Raw genomic sequence first — 20401 nt, 5'->3', positions numbered from 1 at the left:
TAGCTAGAATACACGGTGCTAAAGAAAACACTATTTTATCCGGGTCCATACATACATGTTTGTATGTATGTATGTATGTATGTATGTATGTATGTATGTATGTATATGTATGTGTACATGTATATATGAGGATGTGTATGTGCATAGTATGTACATGTGTATATGCGGATATACACCTATGTATTATTTTATTTTTTTTATACGTATGATTATGTGCATTTTTTTCTTTATATACATGCATTGTGCACATCTTTTCTTTATATGCATATCTAGAAAATCAACAAAAAAAAGATCCCAAAAAAAAATGCTAAATATAAAATAAAAATGTAATAAAAGTTGCAGTGCAGTTTAAAAAATAAAATGCAATTGTGAGATGCAGCAATTGAATCTGGATCAATTAAAGGCAACAGCAAACAGAAAAGTCTTCAATCTGTATTTAAAGGAGCTGAGGGTCTCAGCAGACCTGCAGCTTTCAGGAACCTTGTTCCAGATATGTGGAGCGGAAAAGCTGAACGCTGCTTCTCCATGTTTAGTTCTGACTCTTGGAACAGAAAGTAGACCAGTCCCAGACGACCTGAGGGGCCGGGATGGTTCATAAGGCAGATCACAATTTTCTCCAAATTTCTCCAAATCCTGTTGAGACATAAATCCTCTAACCCTTGATATATTCTTCAGGTGATTTTGTAATTGTCTTCATATGGCTGTTCAGGTTGAGGTCTGAATCCATAACTATACCTAGATCTCTGGCTTGGTTTAAGGTTTTTAACTTTAGTGATTGAAGCTGAGCGCTCACTTTCAATCCTTCGTCCTTGGGACAAAAAACAATTACTTCTGTTTTATCTTAATTTAATTGAAGAAAATTCTGGCACATCCAGTTATTGATTTCTTCAATGCATTTAGCCAGCCCTTGTATGGGACTATAGTCCCCTGGTAATATAGTTATGTAGATTTGTGTGTCATCTGCATAATTATGATAACACACTTTGTTGTATTTCATAATCTGAGCCAGTGGAAGCATGTAGATGTTGAACAGAAGAGGCCCCAGTATTGAACCTTGGGGAACACCACATGTCATCCTAGTCAGCTCTGATGTGTAATTAGCTACCGACACAAAGTATTGTCGGTCCTTCAAGTAGGATTTCAACCAGTTAAGTGCTGCGCCAGAGAGTCCTACCCTGACTTTCAGTCTGTCTAGTAGTATGTCATGATCGACCGTGTCGAATGCAGCACTAAGATCCAGTAATACTAAGACTGAGGTTCTGCCACTGTCTGTGTTTAAGTGGATGTCGTTGAAAACCTTAACAAGAGCAGTTTCAGTACTGTGGTGCTGACGAAAGCCGGACTGGAAGACATCAAAACAGTTATTTTCGGCCAAGAAGTTGGTCAGCTGTTGCACACACTTCCCCATCCATATCAATGGAATGGAGGTAGAGCGTGCCTTCAGCTTCAGGTTCCTGGGTGCCCACATCTCAGAGGACCTCTCTTGGACCCTCAACACCTCAACCCTGGTCAAAAAGACACACAAGCGTCTCTTCTTCCTGAGGAGACTGAAGAAGATCCACATGTCTCCTCTGATCCTGGTGAACTTCTACCGCTGCACCATCGAGAGCATCCTTACTAACTGCATCACAGTCTGGTATGGCAACGGCTCTGTCTCAGACCAGAAAGCACTGCAGAGGGTGGTGAAAATCGCCCAACGCATCACCGGTACTCCACTCCCTGCCATCGAGACCATCCACCTCAAACGCTGCCTGCGGAGAGCGTACAGTGGGACACGACTCACCCCAGCCATGGTTTGTTTGCCCTCCTCCCCTCTCGGAGGCGCTATAGAAACCTCCGTTCCAGGACCAGCAGGCTCAGGAACAGTTTCTTCCACTCAGCTGTCAACACCCTTAACTCTGCATCACGGTGACAGCCCCCATCCCATCACCACTACCAACCCCTCTCCCACACTAACACCAGACACCATCGTGTGTGTGTGTGTGTGTGTGTGTGTGTGTATGTATGTATATGGATAGAATACAGTATGAAGACATATATATATATATATATATATATATATATATATTTATATATATATATATATATATATATATATATATATATATATTTATACTGTCTTCATTATATTATCAAAGACATTGCGCTGCACCATAACTGCTAAACCACATATTCCATTATTTTACTTAAAAATGGAAGGTTTGATATTGGCCAATAGTGTTTCATTATTTCGGGGTCTAAACTAGCCTTCTTTAGGAGTAATTTAATAACTGCAGTTATTAGGGCTTGTGGGAAGACACCTGAGAGAAGGGATGTGTTTACAATTTGTAAAAGATCAGTGGTCATGCAGTGTGAAATATTTTAAAAAAAAATGTGTTTAGTAGAATATCCAAGCAGCAGAAGGATGTTTTCAGACGTTGTATAATGTATTCTAGGCTTCTTTGGTTGATTGAATGAAATTGTGTCTGACACACACACACACAGAAACACACAGACACACATTAACACCGACACACGCACACTAACACACACAGACAGACACACACACACACACAGAGACACACACTAACACACACACAAACAGACACACACAGACACACTAACACACACACAACACTCTCTCAGACTAGCTTGATAGCCTTCATGTTTAGATTGTTTAAGACAAAACAAACCTACGTGATGTTACTACGAAGGAAAAAACACACACACACACAGACTCATTCTTAGCTCCGCCCCCATGGCGATGTTGTTGATGATTCAGCCATTCCTGGAGAGCCAGAGCCCATGAATCAGTTGAGTATGATGCAACCACATATATTCCAACCCATGTTAGACCAGAACCTATGCCAGCATTGTCATTAAAGTAAAAAAAAAAATCCAGTGTTCAGACAGTTACATGTTAATATACGTAGAAAGAGACAAACGCACACCAGGTGGAAATGGATCCCTGAGATGATAGGAAAACATAACATAACGGCCGAATGAACCATTAAAGAATGGTACAAATATAAAGAAGTAGATGATGACTATGATATCTATGACAATTATGATCTAGTGGGGGACATGGGCGAGCAGTGGATGTTGTGTCTGTCAAATGTTTGGGAAACTATGTTGTACAATCATCCCAAATAACAGGGAACATTTTCTGTTGCAATGATGAAGATGCGGGGTATGAGACAGGAACTTAAGGACAACGCTGGCAAGGGGGGGTGGTTATGGGATTGGCTAAACCAAATGTTGGGAAAATGGGGGTCCTTATTGGTAAAAGCAGGGATCAGCACATTAATTGTTTTAATTGTAGCTTTTCTATTGGCATGTTGCATCATACCCATTGAGGAGGCAGTGCCAGAGGAGTATGGACAAACATATGGATGCTAAAGCAAAACTCCAACTGGCTCAGATAATGAACATGATGACAACCGAGCAAGGGACAAGGGCCCAGTTTGCTCAAATGGTGGTTGGACTGCCGGACCTGTTTCCCACTCGGGACTATCTGGAGGATTCAGATGACATGGAGGAAACAGGCCTAGGAGGCATCTCTGCATGAAAACGGGAGTCTGAACTTTGTTGAAAGAAGATACATGTCCCAAAATCACCAGGTCACATGTTTTATTATCTGTCCAGAAGGATGAAGTGAAAATTTATAAACAAAATTAATAAGTGTGTCACTATAAATCAAATGTATTTTAATCAAATGATTCTATATTCACATATATTCAAAGGGCACAATTCATAGTAATTATTTATATAGTAAAGGTACCAATGTCTTAGTTAAAATGCATGTTAAACTGGGGTTTATTATAAACGTTGCATCTAATAATTATCAGTATAGGGTTCAATATTTTGCAGAAACTAAAATGTGTGATGGATCAGTTAATGCATGTTTGTAAGCAAGAACAGGTTCACTTCATGCTAGAAAGGTGGTCGCTCGGCGGGGAAGGACCACAAGGGAGTTTTTCCTATGTAAGCCTATGTTTTTTTGCCCTTATATCAAAGTGAGCCTTTAGTATTGTGTGATGTTTTTGAAGTAATTAATTAACTTACAAACTCAAATGTTCTGTATTGTTTTATAGTCAAATATACATAGTCTGTATAACCACTTGTGTTGTTGCAATGCTGTAAGAGATCAATACTTTGGGTTATATTTCCACCTATCTGACCAAGGTTATATGAAATTAGGGTGGGGGTCCAGAGACCCCCACAGGGGGGACTATGTTGGAGAAAATCATCATATAACATAGTTTGAACACCATACATTTGGAATCATAAGGAAAACGTAATATGTAACTTGTTATGGTTTTATAACAAGTAGTCTCTAGAGATTAGGAAGTTTGCAATAACACTTCCTGTGACATGAAACTTGGGTCAAGTAAACACATTTCCCGTACATGAATCGGGTGTTCTGCAAAAGGTTATCTAGACCCAACCAAAGATCACACCAAAAGAACATACCATATTTGGAAAGCCAAATGGGCTTTGTTTGTGTGTCAACCGATTGGTCTGATTGATGGAAAGTGATCTGGGAGAACTGAATTACACTATATATCTTATGCTGAAAGGTCTGAACTGTGGTCTTGTTGAATGTGCCTTGTTGTGGTCATTAAAACACTTCTGGCTGGGTTGCAACTACAAATCAACGTCTCTCCTCGTCATTTTGCCACAACATAATAGACGGGTGAAGTGAACACTCTGACTCGGTGCTAGTGCTGCAGCAATGAAGGGATTATCTCAGAGGAGTTAATGAGCAGGAGATTCAATTAGAGATACTCAGCGTTTATGAAGTATAATGCATAAAAAATGATTGAAAACCCCAGATTGTTTCATCCGAAACAAAATGGTGTTTCAGGTCATTCAGCTTCGGGGTCGGCGATGAAGGAACTTTTTATATTGAGTTTCCTGTTCACGCATCCAGCCGACAGAGAACAACTTCCCTTTGAGTTCTATTTGTGTGCAATGTTCTCTCTCTTTTACCTCCATGTTTGGTCTCCACCACCAATAATAATAATAACAATAATAATATTTGTCTCCGCTGTTTATCCAGCGATAGTCTGAGTCGTCTACAGCAAGGTTATCAGAGGTTGTTTGGTAAAAAGCTGCTGAAAAAAAAAAAAAAAGCTGCTGGAAAAAAAAAAAAAAAAGCTGCTGGAAAGAGAGCGAACCAGACGGGAAATGAGCAGAAAACAACAAAACGATGAGCTAAAAGAGGCTCACACATTCCGTAACTCTCCGTAAAATGACGTTCCCGTAGAAGGTATTTTGTATTGGATTACGTTTGTAATAAAGATATTTATATTATATATATATATATATATATATATATATATATATATATATATATATATATATGATAATTCCATATATATATATATATGATAATTCCATAGAGACAAAGACGGGTGGCTGGACGACTCAAACAAACACAGGACTCCAAGTTACCTTCATTTTAATTTACATCCCAACCGTAATTAAATAATGTAATAAATATACTTATCTTAAGCCAAATCATGATGTTTTACGAACTTAACAAGTTTTTCTTTGCGTTTTTGTTTTGTTTTTACTTAAAACAGTTTAAAGCGACAAAACCAGGAGGAAACATGCCTCCCATGACATGATTGAGACTTCAGTTCAGTTGTACGGGAATTTGAGGGTTGATCCGCGTGTGTTTATTAATGATAAATCACATAACATGTAGTGGTCCAAGTGAGACGGAGCGTGTTGCTGTAAAGCAGCTTTTTGCATTCAGAAGATGAATTAATGTAAATTAATTATTTCTGAGCACTTATTTTATGCTCAGCAATCTTTTTATTATTAGTATTATTATTATTATTTAGTTTTGAGCCTCTGGGCTTCGTCTTGGAAAATAAAAATAATTGTTGTTTAGTGCTTTTTGATTTTATTCCTGAGCTTTATTACTGCAGACGAGCTCCTGTGTGTGTGTGTGTGTGTGTGTGTGTGTGTGTGTGTGTGTGTGTGTGTGTTCGGTGTGCGTGTGCATCTGCGTGTGTTCGGTGTGCGCGTGTGTGCGTGTGGTGTGTGTGTGTGTTTGTGTGTGTGTGTGTGTGCGCATGTGTGCGCATGTGTGTGTGATGAAATCAGTACTCAGCATCTAGTACAATGAAAGCGTGGATCAATAAAACACAAGGTTTGGCACAGAGCCAGCTCTCACCACATCTATCTTTAGGCTTCCCCTCTTTCTCTTTTTTCCTCTCCTCCTCTCTCTCTCCTCCCCTCTTTCCCTTTGGCACTGCCCGCCCTCTCTGAGGTTTATTTCAGCATCACTCCTCTTTAACTTGCCACCTGTCCCCCATCCTTTTGTTTCAGCAGGTGAGTTGAGTCATTTGTGGAGACAAATACCATTTAAAAATTATATAAAAAAGCAGGAAACATTGTGAAACATTTAAAAATATCACAAAATCAACACATCAATTGTGCATTATGAAAGTCATGAGTATTGTCTGTACTGAAACTTGTATGTTCGATATAATATTGATATCAAAACACTAAATCACCGACAGCGCCACCGCTAACACAACAAACCCCAAACCTTGTGTTAACATGTCGAGGAGAAGCAGTAAAAGGAAAACGCTAAAATGCTAAATTACCACTCAGGAAAAGACTCCCAGAAGCCGACTGCACTTCAATGCGCTGCGATTCATTTCTTTATCGATTGATCCGTCTGGGCCACCCATAAAATAGAGAAAAACGGCTCATTACATTTTCCCGGAGCCCGAGGGGACATCTTTAGATTGCTTATTTTGCCCAAAGAGCCAAAGATTTTCGATTTAAAAAGATGAAGAAAAAAAACCAGAGAGAAGCACGACTCAATCTCACTGATCCCACCTGTAAATGTGTTTATCAATCACCAGACCTCTGCCGGACACACAGGCCTGGGAAGAGCTGCTTTAACAGGCTTTGTGTTTAAATCTAAAGCTACAGAAGCTGCTGAGAGCAAGGTTCATACGCATTTTGACCAAAGGAGTTCCATGACTTTTCCATGACTTTAAACAACATTTCCATGACCAAACGTTTAGTGAAATCTCAGTGTATACATGAAAAAGTGAGAAAATATCATATTCAAACTAACAATGAGAATTCCAAAGCATACAGTATACCTTAAATAACACAAATGAATGAGAGACATTAGTTTGATTAAAAGAATAAACATTTATATAGATGCCTGTATGCCTGCTTATATTCTGAGCGTCTTTCTTTTAAAAGCATATTCATTATTTCAAACTCGGCGTAAATGAACGTCATGAACATGTGAATATAACACATTTCCATGACTTTTCCAAAACCTTTGGGATTTTATTTTTTTCAAGGACTTTTCCAGGCCTGGAAATAACCATTTTAAAATGCCATGACTTTTCCAGGTTTTCCATGACCGTATGAACCCTGTGAGAGGAGAAGGGATTACGAAGCAGCACATTCTCATAAGACACACAGAGGCAGCCTTGCTTGATATTACAGATGTTATTAACTCAGCCTCTGCAGCTCATCTCACACCCCAGTTCCCTTTATCGCACGCCATCACAGTGTCCTCCCTCATTACCGCTTCTCGGGTGACACCGTTCAGCCACAGTGGCTGCTGATTGAAAGAAAAGGAGCGTCAACAGGAACATGACTCCATACTGGAAACCACATCCTCTGCTGCTGCTTAACCGCGAGAAGAAAGTTGGTTTCAAACAGTCAAATATGTTGATTGTATCCAGGATGGAACCTCCATTTTCTCTCTCGACCACCAGGGGGCGGCTTCTCTGGTTGTATAGAAGTCTGAGCTTCATGTGTTAAAGCTGCATTCTCTCTACTGACCATCAGGGGGTGACTCCTCTGGTTGTATAGAAGTATATGCTGCTACATGTGTTAAAGCTCCATTCTCTCTACTAGGGCTGCAACAACGAATCGATAAAATCGATAAAAATCGATTATCAAAAGTGTTGGCAACGAATTTCATTATCGATTCGTTGTGTCGCGCGATTATTATGCCGGGCAATAAGTCGCGGAGAAGAAAAAAAAGAGCGGAGCAGAGCAACTGGCCGGCCAGCGTTTCTGAGATTGGAGTGAGACACGAGTAAAGCTGAAGTTGTGATGTTCTCAAAAATAGAAGATCTTTGACAAGTCGAGTCTTGGCCAATCAGCGTCTTCATGTTCCTCAAACTTGTTTTTAATGGAAGCTAGTCAGCTTGCTATCGCGTTAGCTAACGTGTTTGGGTTGTGTATTGTCGTTAAAGTTCCGTTATGTTCCGTTACAGTTCAGTCTTGCTTGTAAAAAAACGTAACGTGATGAAACATGCCGTCACCCCCCGGTCTGGTTCGGTTCACGCTGTCACTCGTTAACGTTAAACCGGCACACCGGCGGATCTGGCTGCAGGTTTTTTTTTTATTTTTTACTCAAAGTAGAATGAAGCAAATCACGTCGTTGGGCTTAGCCAACAACGTGACGTCGTGGTCATAAGAGACCCAGAATGAAAGAGTTTAAGGAAGAGGACGCTCTATATGGAGCAGTACAGCTTCCCTCTGTCCCAGTATTTCATACATATTGATAAAGCAGGGTATGTAAATGCAGCCTCTGGAGGGATCAATTACAGTAAAAAGGGCTCACATTTGGCAGATGTAAAGCATACATGTGTATGTTTTTAGTGTTAGTCCATTTTGTTGTTTTAATTAACAGCTCAGGGATGTTCAAGGAGCAACCTGTTTGTGTCACTTCTGTTTTTGAATAAAGGGTTGGAAATGAACGCTTTTTTGATAAAAACATGTTTCATCGATTAATCGAAAAAATAATCAACCGATTAATCGATTATTAAAATAATCGTTAATTGCAGCCCTACTCTCTACTGACCACCAGGGGGCGACTCCTTTGGTTGTATAGAAGTCTATGCTTCATATGTTAAAGCTGCATTATCTATATTGGCAACTCCTCTGGTTGTATAGAAGTCTATGCTACGTGTTAAAGCTTACATGTGTTCTTTACTTAATTTAAAACCTTTCGCGCACAAGTCATCCCATATGGGGCAGTCTGTACATGTGCCATGTCTTTGGACAGGCATTGGACTATTATATATTGCATAAATATAGTGATGCCAATACCATATTAAACAGCAAAACCTGAGCTATAAGACTAAGTAATATATTTCTACATGCATCAAACACCAAAGCCAAAAAAAACAAATATAAGGACTTGAATTACCAAATTAGTCCAGGAATGACCAAATGTGTGCCACGTTTTCATCTCCTATATCCCCTAGCATTATGCTACATGCTAACGGCGAAAACAGCGGCGTAATCCCCACAACCCTACGGATTCAGACGCTACCTTTCAATCTCTTCTCAGACAAAGCATTAGCACAATGTCATCCAGCCAAACAATTGTTTTCCAGTGAACGTACAGAATTTTTTAAAATATTTTGATGAAAAACTGGGGCCAGTCAATCCACATTTAAGTCATTTTATTCTCTACGTGACCCCAAACTCCGGTGGAGGTCCGTGAACTCTCCTGGAGGCGTTTCGACTTACAGTGAGCAAGTTAGGTTGGTTTGAGTCTCAGCATGTCTAATCCTACTCGTCACAAAATGTTGAGACTTGATGATTGTAAGTGGGTAAAGGCTGTAGAATGCTCCCATAGGCTCTTACGATACAAAGGAGGGGCCTCAGGCTCAAATCAGACTTTGGACGGCGAAGATATGATGGAAGTTATAGAAAATGATAATACATGCGCAAATACTTTATGATGATTTGAGCGCACAAAAGCATTATTTTGGTTTATTTAGTGTATGTTACTGTATGTGGGTGTATTGAACACCATTAGTGATATAAAAGTGAAATAAATAGCGTGTTTCATGAGAAAATGTAAATATAACACAAATCATGAACGCTCCATTTGGAGAATGGCCTGAACTGTCTGTATTAAAACCTCTCTAAAAATGTGCTAATTCACTTTGTCAAAGTCAAACTTTACAGAGAGACTCTTAACATAATGTGCTATGATATAGTAGAAGTTTAATGCTTTCAGCTGCGTCATTTTAAAGAGATATGCATATTGGAAGTTTATTTATTTTTGTTTTCTTTTTTTTCTGTGTTCTATCATTCATAACCTTTAACCAATAACACTTATACTATACACATCCTAACTAATCTCACAAGTGTTTTCTTTATTATAGCACCGGAATTATTCAAATACCTCTTGTGGTTAAGGAGATAAACTTGTTTTAGTATAAGTATGGAAACCGTCGCAATTTCTGCAAATGAACGACTTGTTTTCAAAGACCTGTGAGTTAGCAAAGTGCTTCGTGATTCAGACCAAAGACATGGAGGTCCAGACGACCACAGAAGAAGAAAGTCATGGAAGTGTTTCTGACCTGACAGTGAAATCGTACGAGCAGGACGCCAACGTGGTCCGACTGAATGGAGAGAACTGCAGGAAGAGAAACAAAATGTCTGTTCGTTAGATTTATTTTAATTCATGAACTTCTGATTTCTTATTCTAGGAGGAAGTAAAAACAAATGTACATGACTATTATCAGATGAACTCAAAGTTCTATTTATTGATGCAAGTAAGAAGCTGTTAATAATAATTTGATTGTATATAGCACTTTTCTGAATACTCAAAGACATATATATATATATATATATATATATATATATATATATATATATATATAATATTTATATACAGTGGCTTGCAAAAGTATTCATACCCCTTGAACATTTCCACATTTTGTCACATTACACGCCACAAACATAAATATATTTTATTGGAATTTTATGTGAAAGACCAACACAAAGTGTCACACAATTGTGAAGTACAAAGAAAATTATACATGATTTACATTTTTTTTCACAAATAAAAAACAGAAAGCTGCAGTGTGCAAAATTATTCAGCCCCCTTTTCCTCTGAAATTGGTTTACCAAACGTCTTAGGTTCACAAAAGCAATGGAATATATGAATAAAATGGTAGATGCATGTAAATAAATGTCTAATACCAAATGGTGTATTATTGTTTTTTGAGTAGAAGTGTTGTCTGTCACTACTTTCATCAAAATGAGAGAGGGACTGAAATAAATATGGGACTGAGGACTGACTTCATACTACAGATAGCGCAGGGTCGTGTGTCGTCCCGCAGAGTAAAACTGAACAGCTGATCTAATCTGAGGTGCAGTCTCTCTGTGGCAAGTGTTGTTCTGCAGTACACTGCAAGAAAACACTCGTTTTCAGGTGGGTAGGTGTGTTGTCTGACTGAAAGCCAGTGTCTTTTTGCAGCGTATGTGGGTGGGTAGGTCCTTAGGGATTTCCTGATTAGTTTCACACAAAATGTCGACGGACACATGAATCGACAAATCACGGTGAAAGGCAGAGCTCGACACAAACATCACAGGCGGAGAGCTCCTGTGAGAGCCTCTGTGAGGTCTCTGCCTTAACTGTTCTTAACTCTACCTTTTGTCTTTGTTTCTTGTACTTAACTTTTATTAATGTACTCTTTACATCTTTTTTCCTTGTTCATTTGTCTTTAGTTTTACTTTAAACATTTGTCTTGTACAGTATATCTGTCTTAACTTGCACTCACTTTTTTAAATGTCCAATACTGTATAGAGACATTCTCCACATAGCCTACAGGTACCTGCTCTTTCATTGTCCTCCCTTTGGTCTGCTGGAGGATCCCTGAACACATCCCTATCTGCTATCATACCTGAAAATTAAATGTAAACATAATATTTGATAGCGTATTTATTAATGTACGTATAGCCTAGTCAATATTGGTATCCCATTGCAATTAATATAAATAGTTATGGGCAAAGTTGCCACTAAAACCAGCAGCAGCAGTGCCATCTTGATTATCATCATCTGAGAAAAAGTGTGTTAAATTATTTTAAGAACACGATTGAAAACGATGCAATCCCATAACCACAGATCATCAAACGAATGACCCATTTTGAATTTAGTTTGCACCCATGTACTGACAATAGCTAGCTCGGTAAAAACACATTGTTTTTTTTACATTTAACACAACAGTAAAAGAGGCAGGCTGTGCAGGATCCCTGTCTGTTAGCTAGCTGCTATCTTGCATGAAAAAGAAAATAAACAAGATGGTTCGACGTTATACCCTAACATTAACTTTAGCTACTTTCCCCTTCAGAAGAAGCCCAAGCTTAATTATTTTTTGGTACACAATTCTCACACACTACAATTGCATTTACAGACAGATGCTAATAATAACAGAACGTTTTTTTTTTCCATGTAATATCAGCTAGCAGCTACATCCCTCTAGTAGTTCCAGCTGCAACACTCTTTTTTCGAAATTATACATTTTTACATAGTTTCTATTCCCATTACCTCTTTGATTCTTTTTTTTGTGACATCTTGTTATGCTACTACCCAAAGACAGCAGTTTGCTGTTGTCAAGTGAGCCTGCTAACTGACACCTCTGTTTTGGGTGAATGACGTCACGTGCGACCTGGCGATGTGAACCACTTGTGTGCCAATTTTTTATTTTTTTTCATTAATATTCGGGGCTAATTAAAAAACATCCGGGGCTTTAGCTCTCCACTGGCTTCCTGTAAGATCGAGAATCATATTTAAAATCCTTCTCCTGACCTACAAAGCCTAAACTGGTGATGCACCATCATATCTTTAGGAGCTTACAGTGCCATATTACCCCACTAGAGCACTGCACTCACTGAATGCAGGGTTACTTGTGGTTCCCAGAGTCTTAAAAAGTAGGTTGGGGCTAGAGCTTTCAGTTATCGGGCTCCTCTTCTGTGGAACCAGCTTCCATTTTCAGTCCGGGGGGCAGGCACGGTCACCTCATTTAAGAGTAGACTTAAGACTTTCCTCTTTGATAGCGCTTATAGTTAGGGCTGTTTCAGGCTTATAGTTAGGGCTGGCTCAGGTTTGCCCTGGTCCAGCCCCTAGATATGTTGCTATAGGCCTAGACTGCTGGAGGACATCTTAGGATACACTGAGCTCCTCTTCTCCTCTTCTCTTCTTCTTTTACACCTCTCTCCTCTTCTCCTCTTCTTTTTCTCCTTCTGGATAAATCACTGTCTCTTCAATGCACATTACTAACTCTACTTTTTTTTTCTTTTCCCAGGAGCCTCTGTGCTTCCTCGCCTCAAGTTTCCATGGATCGTGGCTGCCTGTAACCGGTCCTGCCTCCTGTCTCCTGCCTCCTGCCATGGCCCTGCTAATACCCCTCCTCTCTACCTCCTTCTGCTTCATGGATCGTGGTTATCTGGATCATGGACCATGCCTACCACTCATTATATGATACATTTCTGTCATAATTATTCAGGTCTGCCTCGGGTACAGCACTACTAAAAGAAGAAACTTGGTTGTTTTCGATTTTCTTTCATCTCTGGACGCTACCTCCGGGACGCTAAGTAACTTTGGGACTGTTGGGAGCTGGGAATTAAGTTGTGTTTTGGGGGAGGGGTTAATTGTTTGTGTTATATGTCTTGCCTTGTCGCATTGAATTTGCGCAGAAAGAATGAATGAAACATTAAAAATAAAAGGCCAGAAAGATGTTTTATTTTGAAAAACGACCGGATACATCCGTCTGTGCTTAATCTCAGACGGAACATATTGACACATGTCAAGAGGTTGCGTGATACGATACCTCAAAAAATGAAACGTAAATGTCTGTTTCAACTCTGCCGGTGTTCTGGATTAAAACCAATAATAATAATAATAATAATAATGCATTTAATTTATATAGCGCTTTTCTTAGTACTCAAAGTCACTTTACACAACATTTACAATGTCCTACAAACTATGCAATAAAACAAATATCCTGTCAACATCCTGTCTTTGTGCAGCGGGTTATAAATTAAGGAGTAGACTGGACATAACGAACACACGTCGTTTGTCGTTGTCTCCCGTCACCCCGAGATGGCCCGTGAAAATATTGTTTTAGACGTAACCTGTCCGTGGTGCAACAAATGTTTGGGACCGCTGGACTAGAGGATGTAGAGGGCAAATGCATAATATTGTGATTCGCCAAACCTGCTTGCGTGGAGTCTGTGTTCCACCACAGTCCCGGATGTTGGACTCATTTTTTAAAGATAGATTTGATTTTGTAGCGAGTAACAAAGGTTTCAGGGGAAATTTATCAGAGTAAAATTATCAGTTTTCTTTGCGAAATGTAGTGAAGTAAAAGTAAAAGTCAACAGAAATATAAATAGTAAAGTAGAGTACAGATATCCAAAAAACGACTAAAGTATAGTGCACTTGGCTGTGTGTTTGACTCCACTCGGTCTCACAGGGAAGCTGGCGAGTCTAATGGCGTTCCGTCTGGCACCGTTTTTGTTTGATTTTTCTACCATTTCCACAATTTACATACACTTTAGTTATTTTTATGTATTGAACGTTGTAGTTAAGTTTTAATCACCGTAAACAGTCATTCTTCTCTGTTATGGTTCTGCTTTACTCCACCTCGCAACTCGTCAAACTCAACAACTTCTCTGCTCCTCCATTCATTTCAGCCATCAAAGCACTTGGACTCCTCCGTCAGCCCCGTTACATCCACAGAGCCTCCCGCAGAAAGTTTATTTGCCTGATCGCTCCACTCTTTCCATCCCCTCCCTCTGGTCAGCCAAACGTATCGCCGCAACTCCTGGACGTCATCACCACAACAACCTGCACGAGTGAGCTGCCTGGCTCCGCCCCCTTACCAAAGCACCCCAGCCTGTCCAAACTCGTCCACATCTCAAAATTGCTCTGTTTAACACCCGATCCCTAAGCCTCTTACTCAACGAATTCATAACTGACAATAATCTGGACTTTCTCTGTTTAAGTGAAACATGGCAAAACCAACAGGTCTATTTTTCACGAAACCAAACCACACCCCCTGGATATTCATACATGGACAAGCCACGCCACCATGGGCGTGGTGGTGGAATAGCCACAATTTTTCGAAAAGACATCACTACAACTGCAATAACCATCTCCGCTCTCTCATCATTTGAACACCTTGTCTTTAAACTGTCTCGTCCCAAACCCCTGGTTACTGCAGTCATTTACCGCGCCCCAAAACCTAACCCTGCTTTACCCTCTGATCTGTCTGAATTTCTCACACAACTCTGCGCCATCTCTCCATCCATTCTGCTACTCTGTGACTTTAACATAGACGTCAACTCACCTGACTCCACAAGCTCCACAGAACTCCTGGACATCTTTAACTACTTCAACATCACCCAACATGTCGACTACCCCCCACACAAAAGGACACACACTTGACCTGGTCTGCACCTCTGGCATTACCATCACCAATCTAACCAGCATTGACCTCACCATCCCCTCCTCCCCCCATGTTAAGCAGTCTCCTCCTGTCTTGACCTCATCGCCCTCAAAAAATCCAAACTCGTCTCCTTCACCCACTCCGCCCCCTGGTACACTGACCAACTTCGCGCAACCTCAAAGCACTGGGCCGTCGACTGGAACGTCTTGCAAAGAAAACTGGACTCACTGTTCACCTTGATCCCTCCACCAACAACAATACAAAGATGCCCTCAACGCCGCTCGCTCCTCTCACTACTCCTTCATCATTCAATCTGGCTCCAACAACCCCAAAACGCTGTTCTCCACCTTCAACAAACTCCTCAAGCCCATGGACACCATCTCCACCTCCTTCACCGGTAGCAAATGCAACTCATTTCTATCCTTCTTTAACGACAAAATCATCACAACCAGCTGGCTGCCCCCTCCCCCTCCACTACCTCACCCCCAACCCTCAACAATGACCCTCCCCCACTTCCAAGCAACTCACTCTCATCCTTCAGTTTAGTCACTGAAACGGACCTCCCCTCCATAGTCTCCAGCATGAAGTCCTCCACCTGTGCCCTTGACCCCCTCCCCTCTTCCTTCCTGCCTGCCTCCCCTCACTCTCCCCTCTCATCACAAACATAATCAACTCCTCACTGTCATCTGGTCTTATACTCCCCCGCCCCCCCCACTTAAGCTCGCTGCTGTCACAGCACCCGACATCCCACAACTACCGTCCCTTCTCCAACCTTCTCTACCTTTCCAAAATCCTTGAAACATCTGTTGCATCACCATCCTCATCCTCCTTGACTTCTGCGCCGCCTTCAACACTATCAACAACTCCATCCTCCTCTCACGTCTCCAGCACTCCTTTGGCATAACTGGCACTGCCCTCTCCTGGTTCACCTCATATCTCTCAGACCGACATCAATTCATTGCCATAAACAATTGTAAATCCCACGGTGTCCAAGGTTCCATGCTTGGCCCCCTCTTCTTCATCATTTACATCCTTCCCCTTGGACAAATAACCCGTCGTCCCTCACCCGCTCAGTCCAGACCTTCTCTCTGAACATTGATGGCTCCATCGTCAGCCCCTCCACCCAGGTCCTCGGCATCATCCTCGACCCCACCCTCTCTTTCCTCCGGACCACATCACCAAAACTGCCCAGATGGCAGTCGACTCCGGGGCGGATCCGCCTTCAGGTCGGCAGATCCGCCCTGCTGTCAGACTCAGTTTAGCCATGTGCACCGGATACGCCCCGCCTCCGGATCGCGCACCGTCAGACCGCGGATTAACTGCGGACAACAGGCAGATGCCGCTGAAGTACAAGTCACTGAAGTACAAGCAGAAGTAGCTGCTGGTGTATTTATATTGCACAAGTCTGTGTAATATATATATATATATATATATATATATATAATATATATATTATATATATATATATATATATATAATATATATATATATATATATATATATATATATATATATCATTTATAAGCAAACAAACTATTTTATTTTTTATTTAAATATATATATATAAAAGAATCATGATAAAAAATAGCCTCTTCCCATATGCTGTGTTCTAGAAGATTCTAGGAGAAAGGATAGATGACAACTCAAACAACCAATCATGATCATGAAGTATGTCTACGCCCTACTTCCAACTGACGTTCACGTCTCATTTCACACCTGTCTTTTCTAATCTGACGCCAGCTGCACCACACGTTTTTATAACGTTTTAGGTAAGTGTTCGATATTATATTGGTTGCTACTGTCGAATTATGCTGGACTATTTGTGGTTATTGTAGACGCTTGAGAGGGGGCGTGGTTAGTGCTATTTTCTAAGACTCTTCTCAAGAGAGAGCACAGGACACTTATACACCAGACACGTTTGTTCCAGCAGGGATAAAGAATGGATTTAATTGGGACTGCAACAACGAATTGATAAAAATCGATTATCAAAAGAGTTGGCAACGAATTTTATTATCGATTCGTTGTGTCGCTCAATTATTACGGCAGTCAATAAGTCACGGAGAAGAAAAAAAAAGAACGGAACAGAGTAACTGGCCGCCAGCGTTTCTGAGATTGTACTGAGACACGGAAAAAATTGTAGGTCGTGAGCTTCACAAATAGAAGATCTTTGACGTGTCGAGTCTTGACCAATCGGCGTTAAGATGTCTACAGCGGCTTCATGTTCCTCAATCTTGTTTTTAATGGAAGCTAGTCAGCTTGCTATCACGTTAGCTAACGTGTTTAGGTTGTGTATTGTCGTTAAAGTTCCGTTACAGTTCAGTCTTGCTTGTAAACAACCGTAACGTGATGAAATAGGGCGTAACCACCCGGTCTGGTTCAGTTCACGCTGTCACTCATTAACGTTAAACCGGCACACCGGCGGATCTGGCTAAAGGTTGTTGTTTTCACATATTTGGGCTTAGCCAACAACGTGAGGTCGTGGTCAAAAGAGGCCCAGCTATTGATCAGATGATGTGAATGAAATTAATGCTTTTTTGATTTTTTTTATCCAATTCATCGATTAATCGAAAATAATTGTTAGTTGCAGCCCTAGATTTAATGTTAGTAGACGTAAAAATGTTGGTGCTTATATTTTTCAGGTTGCTGTAGTTTATTATTTTTTTGTTCAAAGAAGTGCAGTAGACATATTCTGAGAATAGTATATTTTTGACACTGTATCTGTCAATAGCTCAAATGAACTAAATAGTTTTTTACCTTTTAATAAAAATTAAAAAAAATGCATCTATCATTTAGTGTTAGTATGACGAATGAGTATTTTTCTAACCCCCCTATGTCTATGGGGCCATTGTTAATTGTATACCACGTATATTACAATACACACTGCCACATTGAATCCAAGCGAATATGATTATTAGGATTGCATTACTGGAATTGTATAAAACTTGATGTTTCCATATTTTAAGTGAAATCGGTTGTCCAAATTATTTTTTAACCTTATTCAAATGTTTTTTAACAGGTGCTCAAGTTCATATGATGAGCTTATTGGAAAACATGAAGCAGCAGCTTGACCAATTGATGGTCAAAGTTGACAATCTCGCCAGTAAGCAACACTCAACTGGCCAAGAAGTCGAAGTGACTGGAGACCCAGTTCGTTTACCTCAGTGGAGGAAGTGGACCTTTTCAAAGATCCCTCTAACTTTCAGCTAAAGAAGAGTGTGGTGAGTTTTTTTGTTTTAAGCATCTCAAACAAATCTGATTAAAATGTATCTTTTATTTGAACTATTGTATGTCATTAACACTTTCGCTTTCGAAAACATTCTGTAAAGTATCAGATATTAATAGTACATTTTTGATCCATTTTAGATTTCTTTCCTGGCAACCATTGGACATGATACAAAACGGGTGACATGGAACATGCCCGCATTTTCAGCGATGACGTTGGGAAGACCATCAATTGGAAAGGGGTGAATGTGAAAAAGTCCTTCAGCCAGATGGTGTCAAAGACTTCGGCGTGCTGGAAATATCCCCCCCACTGAACAAACCTAATGTGTATGTGCAGTCAGGTTGAATATTTTCAGAATTAAAGATATGCACATTTTGGGCTGAAAATTAATCGTGTGAAGTTTAAACTAAACCCCATATTATTTTCCGCTAATTCTAGCTGCTCTTCGAGTTGCAGACGCCAATCTTCTTTTTTTTTCACTGTTGTGAATGGAATAATAATCTTCAACCAGTTACACAGAGACTTGTTGGTTCTCCAATAGCGATTGCTGTTAACCATGTAACCATGTCCACTGGGTTCTATTAAGTTCTATTAGGTTAGTTATATTAAAGGTACAAATTGTTCTATAAGGGTAATATCTGTACATAAAACATGAAACCTTCCAAGTACTAGTTGTCTCATAATCATTATTAATTGTTTGTCCTTTAATAAAAAACTGTTTTTGATATCATTTATGGTTGCATTTCTTTTTTCCATTGATGCATTTTAAATATATGTTGGTTAGCTCTGAGATCTTTCTGTAGTTATTTTGAGTAATGGAGGATCCGGGCCAAATGAGCCGCTTTATGAATGGGTCCAAATTGAATATGGGCGGATACGGGCCGTATCTGGTCTGAATCTTTGACCGTAGCCTTTCTGGATACGGGCCGGATCTGTACCGGTTCTGGTCTGGATCTTTGACCCGTAGCCGTTCCGGATCTGTGCCGGATCTGGTCCGGATCTTCGACGTGCATCCGTTCCGGATCCGTCCCGCTGTGCATCTAGCCTCCGATCCGGACCCGTTTTGCGGATCCGTTCCAGAGCCTATGATACCTCCTGGGCGGATCCGGAACGGAGTCAGTTTGCTATCTGGGTGCCTTCTTTCACCTCAGGAACATTGCACGCCTCCGGCCCTCCCTATCCTCTGCCAACACCGAAATTCTTATCCATGCTCTCATAACATCCAGACTTGACTACTGCAACAGCGTCCTCTACGGCTCACCCAACAAAATCCTCAATAAACTCCAATATGTCCAAAACTCTGCCGCCCGACTGCTCACCTCCACCCGCCGCTACGAACATATCACCCCGGTCCTACACAATCTCCACTGGCTCCCGGTCAAATACAGGATAGACATCAAACTATTACTCATCACTTACAAAGCCCTAAACAACCTGGTCCCTCCCTAACTTTTCAGACCTCCTCACCATCCATGCCCCAACCCGTTGCCTCAGGTCCGCCGGTACAAACACTGTCAAGATCATCAGGACCAAGCGCCAGACCTGGGGTAACAGGGCCTTCTCAGCTGCTGCGCCCCCCCTCTGGAACGCCCTCCCCATCCACATCCGTCAGGCTCCTACCCAATCGTCATTTAAGCAAGCCCTTAGAACCCACTTTTTCCAACTCGCCTTCACCTGCCAATTTATCGCCAAGATATGAATATATACCAACCGTGAACATTGTAAAACGCGGATCCGCGTTGCGAGTCTTAATAACTGTAATAATAACTGTAATAGTAACTATATTAATAACTGTAATAGTAACTATATTAATAACTGTAATAATAACTGCTAGGACCACCGACATGAGATCCACTTGCTTATTTTTATCTTTTTACTTCTGCTGATCATGAACACATTCACTTCCTCTCTGCTTCCTCCCGCGGATCAATACAAGCAGACAGAT

General features: G+C 40.6%; 1 protein-coding gene across 1 annotated transcript in view; it reads right to left on the bottom strand.

The window, feature by feature from the left end:
- pex7 (peroxisomal biogenesis factor 7) overlaps positions 1-20401 on the bottom strand; it is a gene marked incomplete at its 5' end in the record, with an annotated part of 60670 nt that overhangs the window by 21304 nt on the left and 18965 nt on the right. The window contains one exon of the mRNA XM_079216150.1: positions 10359-10414. Coding sequence (XP_079072276.1) covers positions 10359-10414 — 56 coding nt within the window. The remainder of the gene's footprint in view (positions 1-10358; positions 10415-20401) is intronic.

The sequence above is a fragment of the Taurulus bubalis genome (genome assembly GCF_910589615.1).
Source record: "Taurulus bubalis genome assembly, chromosome: 3".
In the NCBI taxonomy this organism is placed as follows: Eukaryota; Metazoa; Chordata; class Actinopteri; order Perciformes; family Cottidae; genus Taurulus; species Taurulus bubalis.
This window is presented reverse-complemented; position numbering and strand designations above follow the sequence as displayed.